This window comes from Seriola dumerili, unplaced genomic scaffold (assembly GCF_002260705.1).
Source record: "Seriola dumerili isolate Sdu_G_001 unplaced genomic scaffold, Sdu_1.0 BDQW01000134.1, whole genome shotgun sequence".
NCBI classification, from domain to species: Eukaryota; Metazoa; Chordata; class Actinopteri; order Carangiformes; family Carangidae; genus Seriola; species Seriola dumerili.
In genome coordinates, this window is record NW_019174389.1 from 1,871,653 (window position 1) to 1,882,161 (window position 10,509).

Consider the following 10,509-nt stretch of genomic DNA (forward strand, 5'->3'; position numbering starts at 1 on the left):
GGTAAAGAAATTCCTTGGTTCTTGACAGAGAGCAGGAAGGCTTGACAAAAGGCATCAGCACTCCCTAAATCAGAGAATGTGGAGGATATGAAAAGGGGGCAGTTTTTCTTTCAGGTAAAAAGCGTTGACAGAAAAGGATGGGGAACAATAGCGCTGCTCTGACGGAATAAAGCACTTCTCTGTGTGCGTTTTTTAAAGCACTGAAAATGCGATTTCAAAACTGAGCTCAGCTACGATGATGAAATCTGAGGCAAGGATATGCAGAAGAGAGATCACTATATTAGAGCAGATTTTATGGATTGAACACTGACATGTTGGACTGATTGTATTTGATTAAGCCCATTTAACTGAACCCTTTCCCAGTTCATAGAATACCCTTTCAGAGAAGCCATTAGGCCTGAGATAGTCATTCTGATAACGATCACATGGAGATCAATTGAAACTCGATCTGTGAATAAGTTGTCTGGCCTCTTATATTCTGCACCGCGCGTTCTCTCCGACCCTTCCCCTTCCTCTTCACCTCCTCCTCCAGAGAAGACGATTAGGCATCGGCCGGGTGCCATAGCAACTGAAACAAGACTCCAAAATGGGATAAGGTTTTACAAACAGTGGTTGTTGGCAAAAAGCAGCAAGGTAAACAAACAAACCTCCCAGGCCTGTGTGGATAGAGCAGCACTTGAACCTCTCCTGATCTCCCAGAGAGATGGGGGCATCTTTAAGTTTGACCTGAGGGGGCCGACTGATGCTGCTGAAGGGAGACTTGTTATTTTGATTCCTAATAACCTCTGTGGGAGGCATACAGAGCGACTGTGGACGTGATGGTGGCACCAGATTTCTCACATTTATGATCTTTTACATCCGTCTGTTCTACCATGTCATGCAGTTGCTGCATATAGCTGCTGTAACAGGCCTTCTGGTGACTTCCACCAACTACCCTCATGGCAGCTCCTCCAGTCCTACAGCGATTTCATCATGAGGCAGCCATCTGCTCACAGCAAAATGAGCCGCTTTTTGAAGTTGATCATGTTGCCTGAAAGAGAAATAAACCTTTTTTGTGGTTTGGAGAAAGAAATGAAAAAACCCTATCAGTTAGAATTGAAGTGACTGAATTCACAGAACATTTTTTTGAAAATTTTGAATTAATGCATCACCATGTTTTGGTGCAAAAAAACTCTGATATATTATGTATTGGACATTCGATCATGCTGTAATTAATATATATTAGATTTTACGTTAAAGAGAGGTCTATTGCAGTGTTCTTCCTTAACTTAATAAACCAATTTGTCCCGAGGGGAAGAATTCAGTTTTAAAGGTCCCATATTGTTTAAAGGTAGATGTCCATATCTTTTTTGATCATAAAGCAGGTCTCGGTTCTATTTTAATACTGTGAAAGTATCAAAGCACTCAGTCCACAGAGAAATGCACACAGCCTGTATTCAGAAACTGAGCTTTAAAATGAGCTGTCAGTACTTGCGTAACTTTGTGATGTCATAATGAAGCAGTCACTACTCTGTCATGCCCCAAACCCAGCCCACCCGGACCCACCATACAACCTTGCAGGATTTGCTTTCTCTGAGTGTTTACAGGAAATCTACTATATTTTTATTTACTTTATATAGATCTATTTACTCAGAGCAAGAGTAGGCCAATCAGAAGAGAGGCTCAGAGCCTCCTCTCTTCTAATTGGCTCACCGACCTGTTGTTACTAGAGCTCCAGAGACAAGCCTGAGAGAAGAGATGTAAAACTACATTGAGATGCTTTTTGATTCTTAAAACCACAAATATATCTTCTTACGGATCAACCCTTCAAATACAAACACTGGAAAAGTGTAGAATATGGGACCTTTAGTTTATCCTTATTCAGAGTTTGTGATTGTAGCATGTCCACTAGCTCAGCAGTTCTTAAGCTGGCGACCAGGACTTTTGATTTAGGTCAAGAAATTTGGGGGAATTCACTGAAAGATTTTTAGAAAAAACACAACACAGATTGTCTTCATTTGCAGCCCGTGATAGGAGGTTATGAGAAGCCCTTGCTTGAGTTTAAGGGGGTCACAGGCCAAAAGGGTCACAGTGCTGCTGTAGCTGAGGGGCGCATCGGTGTCAGCTTAGGAAAACAAGAAGGACAGGAAGTATCTGTCTACAACAACATGCATGGAGAATCAAAGCCTGAGGTAGTTTCCTCTGACAAGTCCACACTTATTTCAAGCAGCTCGACTCGTAAACATTATGAGAAAGAACGTTTTTCATTCTTGGTAATCTTTCTCCCACATCCCAGTCACCACCAGCCTCCCTACCTCTGCTTCTCAATAACCCACATAGTGAGTGTGGAGGATGGGATTTGATGGAATTAACTATCCTGGGAAAAAATAAATAAATCAAATAAATAAAAGCCAAAAGAGAGATGTTGGACCACGTACTGTACGATTCGGAATTGAATTACACCTTGGCTTTGTGTTGATATTTTTGTTCACCTGCTCCCCACAGCGATTTGTTTCACAGTATCTGCTTTAATGGTAACATGCGAGTGCTCCGACTGATTTCACCCACTGCAGCAGTGTTGCAGGCTCAGTGAGTTTATCCCCAAAACCAACAGAAAACACTGACAGTTCACCCAGAAACCCTTTTTTTTTTTTTTTTTTTTTTTTTTTTTTTTTGTGGTGTGGTTACACAATGGAACTGAGCTCTTGTCTTTCTCATGGCAATAACTTCCCTACTCCCTTCAGTCTAGAGCAATTTTCAGTGCTCATGTCGTCATCATCATCATCATCTGACCTGATGTGGAAACTATGCACTGAAGTCTTTCTTTGCTCATTCTTCTCTCTCTGAGGTGCCTGCTACACAGTGCAGCAGCTCTTTACGGGTTTGACCATTTTAACGAGCGTGTTAATCGAAGCATGATTGAGAATCCCCATAAATCTTGATTTTTCAAATGCATATTGTACAGCTTGCTGGATAGAATAACAATGTCTCTGTGAAACAAAACCACATTTTGACTGTATTCTTTTTTTTTTTTTTTTGTTCCCTTCTGCTGCAAGGAAATTCAATTTGATTACATGCTGCTGCATCTCGCTGCATTACACAACACTTGAAAGAGAATTTCTGATTTTGTTAAATATTAATCATGAATACATTATCATGCTGGCATGCTTTACAGTCTTTACTGTTACAAATCTGAATCAAAACACATTTAATAACATTATATAACTGAGAATATTTTAATGACTGTGTGGATGCTCACTTGCTTCTAAATGCATTGTTTTGTACCTTGTAGAATAGTGGGATTTTATGTTCACCAGGGGTCCACATTGGATGCTTGTACAGGGATTCACATCAAATTCTCCAATGTTTCTTTTGCTGCACTGCTCCGTTAAAGGTAGTAATTTTAGGTTTGAAGCAGAAACTCGTCTGAAGTTCTCTTAAGGGTCTGAAGAAGAAACGGCTGGGTTGTTATGTATGAAAATCCCCGGATCCCCTCTGATCCTGAGCTGTAATGACACAGACTTGGTCAGAGCCTTTTTATATCCCTTCATTCTCATCAACATGCCAGAGTTTCACCGAATTGATTTTCTAGCACAGGTGCCATAATCAGCCAGTCTATTTTCCTCCCAGAACCAAGCCGATGACATTCACCGTCCTTTTCGCCCTGCGACTGGGGAAAACACACACACACACACACACACGTCTTTTTCACTTCTCCTGTTCCACCTCAGATGTTAGCCAGTTTGTCTAGCCCATCTGCATTAGCATGTGGATTAATTCCTGCTTGTTATCTGGCCTAGATGTAATAAGGCAGTCCTGGATGGCAGGGGTAATCAGGTTGGAAGGCAGAGCTTTCTCGCCTTCTCTTCCTCTGCTGCCATCCTCACATCCCAAAACTGATAGCAGGGCAGACACATTGGAGGGGATTAAGCTAATGTGATGGCAGAGCCACCTACCAGGGGCCCCCACAGGGTAATTTCAAGAGACAGGCCTTGGCATCCAGGGAATAACTTGTCAAGACCTGGCTACAGGCAAATATTGAGGATATTAATCCTTAATGTAATGGCCTTGACTAGATTTTACTCTTGTCTCTGTGTGCAGCTTTAAGCACAGTCATAAGTCTCTTTAATCACTGACATAAAGCAGTCCCTCAAGGATTTTCCAGAGTTTTACAGTAATTATTGCGTACCAAAAAATGCTTGGTTTTTTTCCGCTGCCAAGCCATTTGCATATGTTCGTTGTTCATTTGCTGTGGTTTTATGAGCTGCTGGCAGAGGAGTGCTTTGTTTTGTTGTGCAGTAAAAAAAAAAATTTGTTAAAGTCAGAATCCGTGTCATTTTACAAAGGGATGTTCAGAGGTAAAATTGCAGGAACAGGTCAGCGCCGCCTGCCTATCAGAATCTGCTGCAAACGGTTGATAAGGTGAAAAAAAAAAGAAAATCACTCAGGTAAGGTCGTGCACATCACTCTATTGGAGAGCTGCAGCCCATTGTCTTTTTCTGGTCATTTTAATTAAAACATAAATGAATGAATGAGAGGGAATCCAGACAAAAGTTTAGCAGGATTTCACCTTGCTGGATATCTGGATGCAACAAAGAAATAATAACAGCGCTTTGCATTTTTCTTCCTCATTAATGAAAAGATTCTTAAATTATGAAAAACCCACAGAGGCGAGGTCTCACAAAAAAAAAATGCAGACCTTCCTCAAAGAGCTGAGTGAACACCTTCATAATGAGACTTTGTCCTTGCCGCGGTTTTCCCCCTCACTTACGGTGTCTTCTCAGCCTCTGGCCATGTTTGATGATATTTTTTTGAACACCCTGGTGATTCCTTCCTCACTGACTGACTCGCCTCCTCTTCCTCCTCAGGTCTGCTCATAGGGTCGGGCTGCGCGCTCTATCCACTGGGATGGGACAGTGAGGAAGTGCAACAGACCTGCAACAACAGCTCAGACCAGTTTCAGCTAGGTAAGATGCCTATCAGAAAGATCCATCACACACACACACACACCTGCAGCCTGCTCCTAAATTACACACAGATGTTCCAACCTTGACTGTGTAAATTTGTCTCGCATTTGCTGAATATTCTGCTCCCAGAACAGATAAATCTAGGAAGAAGTTGGAAACTGAGAACAGTCTTTATTGTGTGGCCTTTGACATTCTGCTTTTTTTTTTAGGCACCAGGCAGACACAAGTCTCTCGTACTGTCATATACAGAAGAGACGTGATCCGCTGGTATTTAAAATGTGTAATAAAAAGTCAACAGAACCTCCAGTCGCTGTCAATTTCTGAAGTGTTTTATAGCTATAAATATGTGCTGAGAATAAGCAGGAGCTCGATTTGTGCTCTGTATTCAGCTGGCATTATCAGGACTATCTCACAGACAGTAATATGCTACTGTATCACTCACTAGGCAGATGGAAGAGCTATTAATACTGCAGCTTCTCTTTTATTTGTTACTAATCAAATACTGTTTGATTTTTTTTTTTTTACTTAATGTAAAAGATTTTTTTTTGAGTACTTAAATTAATATTATTACCAAACAGAGTAGCACATGGAGAAATCTATTTGGCGTGATTGGAATATTTTAATTAAATGTCACAGGTAGAATTTTGATAACCTATGTAATCAGGTGACAGCGGGTACACTTTGCTCTTTCTTTTAATTTACATCAATGTCCAACCATGCTACAGTTTCTGTCACTTGTAATTCTTTTTGACAAGAACTTGAATGTTTCTCTTACTTTATTCCTTGCACATTAAGATGCACAGAGCTTCTATGTAATCACTGAACTGCATTACTATATCTATTAACTCCTGAGCGAAAAGATGTGTCTTGTCACAAAACAACTAGTTAAATCCTGCAAGAGTTCCCTGTAGGATGTGATTTTCATTACACCTCATAATTACGCGAGGGAAGTTTTTGACCTGACAGTGGCACCAGAGAACCACTAGACAATGAATATTCATATCACATTTCATGACAATCTAATCAGCAGCTGTTGAGATATATTATTCTGGACACATGGATGGATCTAGATCTGAAATACTAACACCACCATCCTCAGAAACCATTGACAACAAGGCAAAAATAACAACTATGTTAGTTTAGAAATGCAAGTTAAAGGTCTCGTATTATATAAAGTGAGTCTTCCATGTCTTTTCTGATTATGAAGCAGGTCTAGGTTCTATATTAATACTGTGAAAGTATCAAAGCGCTCAGTCCACAGAGAATTGCACACAGCCTGTATTCAGAAACTGAGGCTTAAAACAAGCCTTCGGTACTTCTGTAACTTAGTGATGTAACAGCACAGCAGTCACCATCCTCAGTCATGCCCCAAGCTCGGCCCACCTGGACCCACCGTTCAGCCTTTGCAGGATTTTGTTTACTTTAAGTGTTTAGCTGAAATCTGCTATATTTTTATTTGACCCCTCAGAAAACAGTGAGCCAATCAGAAGAGAGGCTCTGAGCCTCTCTTCTGATTGGCTCATTGTCACTGACCTGTTGTTACTAGAGCTCCAGAGAGAAGCCTGAGAGAGGAGATGTAAAACTACATAGAGATGGTTTTTGGTTCTTAAAACCGCAAATATATCTTATATTCCAGTATATGTTATCATGGATATGAAAACTTCAAAGAAAACACTGGAAAAGTGTAAAATATGGGACCTTTAATACATGGTAAACAACCATGTGTGTTAATAACAGTAACTCTACTGACATCAAAGAACAAAAAAAGCTTTCAAAATACAGCCAACACTAAAAGGATTGTAGTCATGTAAGATATGGATTCATACTACAGCTGCCACTGTGTTAGCAGAGAGATGTGTAAAGCACCTAAATCTAAACCATCTCCATATAATTCAAACTGATATGATTCAGACAGACATCCTAAATACTGACATTTCAAACAAAGTCAACTGAAATAATTGTGTAGAGTATCAAGTTTTCATCTTGTGATTTGCTCTTTGAAAAGAACAGGCTCTTAGTACATTGTTAACAAGTGCGTTTGCATCAGTGAGCTGTTCAGCGCTGCTGGCATGTTACGTTTGCCGGTTGAAGACGACTGCACCACAGTTATTTCAGTTTCACCTCATTCCTGTTGGCGCCACGACAAGGCTGTGATGTTCTCCCACGAGAACAGCGGGTTTCACACAAATACTGTGAATCTCTCCTTCATAGACTCTTTCATTAATCAGGAAGAGAGGAGTCAGTACTTCAGTAATTCAAAGATAACCTTGAATGTAGCTGCGGGACACATTAATGGCAGGTACACTCATTGTGAAAAGTAAATCCAAGTCGTTGCTTTTGGCCTGACAGGTTTTTCAAATTGAATATTTCCACATCGTGTTAATGGGTAAACTGCACCCACATTATGAAAAGAGGGGAAGCTAATTTTCATTAAGTGTGACTCCAACACAGAGAGAAATACTACGCAACAGAAAATGAGTGTTTTCAGTTTTGGATGTTGAGTCAGGTTTCCACGCTGCGAAGAAGGCGGATATGATTTGTTAATGAGACGCCTCCTCATCTTCCCACCACCCAGCTCATAATTAGATAACTATATTCAATCAGATATTCTCCCAAAATGTAATGCGATGTTTATAGTGAGATAGTCTTGATGGACATCAACAACATTTTTCCAAAATTTAGAATCAGATGTAGGTCTTATCTTTGTTTAATAATGCACACAATCTCCGCTGAGGATTATAGAAGATGGCGTCTTAAGGGGCCACTTTGTGTTTTAATTTGCGTTCGCTTTCAGCTCCTGGCTCGGTTTCAGCATCTTTTGCCACTGGTGTGCATTGTGAGAGTGCGTTTGCCACATACCAGACTGTCTGTTTACAAATGAAGTCAAAGTATGTTCAGTGCATTTGTTTCAACAACGCTAACTCTTTTTCTCAAGAGGAAGGGAAATGCGGTGGCTTGAGCAAAAAATGTGGAGCAGTTCACAACATTTTCAGCTCCTACCACTCACATGTTGATGTTTCCTCCAAGACGAGAATAGGGTCGTATGATGCAGTGCACACAAATAGATCATGAATTCAAATGAGCATATGTATTTTAAATGAACCGCAAGTGACATAACAGTTATATCAGCATCAGGCTGTCACCTTCACAGTATTTACTTCATTCCCTTCACTAATGCACAGTACACATATGACTATAAGATACTGCAAACATGCATTAACACTGAATAGTTGTACAGCATTATGTGTTATGACCAGTTCAACTGATTCTTTAATTCTGCAAACATACACTTACAAACTTGGACCTTGGAAGCACAGACATGTGTAGTGCTGGAAATGATCCACACCTACATCATCATTCATTATTCATCCAGTGACATTTGTGAACTCTTCATGACTATGTGTGGAGACATTTTATTTTATAACTGTGAGCACAAACAAAATAAGAAAAATTTAGCTGTAATGTAAAATATAAGCTATGCCAACATCAGAAACCGCAAAGGAATATACAGAATTAAAGGTAAACATTAACATAGCAGGGCTTCAATGCATCTAGTTTTACATCCCTCTGCAGTTTATTTAATCTCAATGGAGTAAACTGTTGTAAATTCAGCTTTTGCAGATAAGTTTTTTTCCCCTTTATTGTAGAAGTGGCTCTGTGAATATAGAGTAAACGGTAGCGGTCTCTTCTTATGCTCTGATATTCCGGTTTACACAAAATAAATCAGTTGTTCCTTGGCCAAAGGCTTATCTGCCCAAAATTTCACTGAAATCCTTTCATGGGCTTTTGGAGATACTGTATCCTGCTGACAGGCGGACAGACAGATAAACTAAAGGGTGAAAAGACATCATCCTGAACCCTCTGCTCTCCTCCGCAGGTTCCTGCCAGATCGGCTGGGCGTATTACTGCACAGGGGCCGGGGCGGCAGCTGCCATGCTGCTCTGCACCTGGCTGTCCTGTTTCGCAGGGAAGAAGCAGAAGCAGTACCCGTACTGAAGAGAGAGAGCATCAGAGAGACGGGGGACAGACAGAGACCTCAGGCGGTACGACTAAAGGGAGAGGACTCTGTGGACTCACAGCAGTACAGCACACCAGGCACCAAAGACACCAAGTCATTCTGGTGCTCTGCACATCATGGGACTCTATTCATCTGACAACTGCAGGGACTGTTTCATAATGCAGCACACACACATGGCTTTGAAAACTGGTTCTTCTCTTAAAAGCTGTTCTTAAATGAAAAATATATGGACCAATCCTATTTGTAAAATTGTTACATAACTATTTCTTTAACAAAAAGAGTATTCTCTCTTCTTTTTTTTTTTTAATTTGTCTTCCTCTCCTTCGGTCATTGATGTTTATGTGATAGTGAACCCTGTGATTAAGAGAAAAGTACTATTGCTTCATTGTTCCGTGAAGTGTTTCTGTCTCCTCTTCATATCTCATCCTTGCCTTAAACACAAACTGAAATGCAATAATCCCTATAACGTAAAGCAATCCAACACTGGCTGCCTGCTCCCTCAACTCAGCCTTCTCAGACTCCAAAAATCTAAGCATATAGTTTATTTAACACATTCATAAGATGTATGTTGTGTATGATAATGTATTTTATCATATTAGCACATGTTTTGTATTCACTGTTCAAATTGTTCTTTGTCATTATTTTTGTTTTGTAAATAAATGTTTATTGAAATTTACAGATTTAATGTGTTACTTCAGTCACAGAACACACCCTGGGGTAAAGTGAACGGACCTGCACTCACATTCCTAAAAAGCTTTTCCCATGACCTCTTGATCTCCGTGGTGTTCACTACATGTGGGAGTCCTTTTTTCTCCCCCCCCCCCCCCCCACAATCGATAAAGAGGATAAGGACAGGCAGTGCTGTGAATTTAACTTTTCCCTATTATTGATGAGGTAAATCCCGTGACTTCTAGTCAGATTATTTGCCTTTTGATCAGGTTACTCAGCGTCAAGGCTTCAGACTCTTCCAGACAATGCCCGAGATGCAATCACACCCTGGGACACCGGGTAGCTGCGCAACCATCAGCTTAATGTCGAGGAGTATCTCATAGATTCCTCGACCTGCCTTCATAGTGTGAATAACAATAACGGTAACCTTTTCATAGCAATTACCACAGCTGTATGTGTGTCATCGGAGGCGTGAGCGGCTCCCAGCTTTTCAGTTACTATTTTTAGTCTATTTTTTCCCCTTCTCTGTTTTTCCTCTTTTTGATTAACAAACAACACTTCAGAGACTCAACCAAGCCCAAGTGTACAAAGTCAGCTCATTTACAATGCAGCTGTTCTCGATGTATTTGGCCCTCATTAGCATGCCCATTTTCTCACAATGCTCGGCATCCCCCAGATAATGGCAACCCCCACTCCTCCCCATACTCACTTGAGAAATCTCTCTCAGTACTTGCTCTGTTTAATGTGTTGGAATGGCTCCTCTGCATTCTGCTCTCTCTCCCTCTCTCTCTCTGATCCACTGAGCTGATTGATATCACCAGTGATTGTTACAGTGTCAACCAGATGCCTCATCAGCAGATGCTGACACATTGGGGT

At 40.7% G+C, this 10,509-nt stretch overlaps 1 protein-coding gene across 2 annotated transcripts in view; it reads left to right on the plus strand.

Moving 5' to 3' along the window:
- lhfpl6 (LHFPL tetraspan subfamily member 6) overlaps nucleotides 1-9,640 on the plus strand; it is a 43,615-nt gene extending 33,975 nt beyond the window's left edge. For both annotated transcript variants that reach the window (XM_022748924.1, XM_022748925.1), the window contains exons 3-4: nucleotides 4,848-4,946; nucleotides 8,824-9,640. In XM_022748924.1, the coding sequence (XP_022604645.1) occupies nucleotides 4,848-4,946; nucleotides 8,824-8,942 (218 nt within the window). In that variant the 3' untranslated portion in view covers nucleotides 8,943-9,640. The remainder of the gene's footprint in view (nucleotides 1-4,847; nucleotides 4,947-8,823) is intronic.
- The last annotated feature ends 869 nt before the right edge of the window (nucleotides 9,641-10,509 follow it).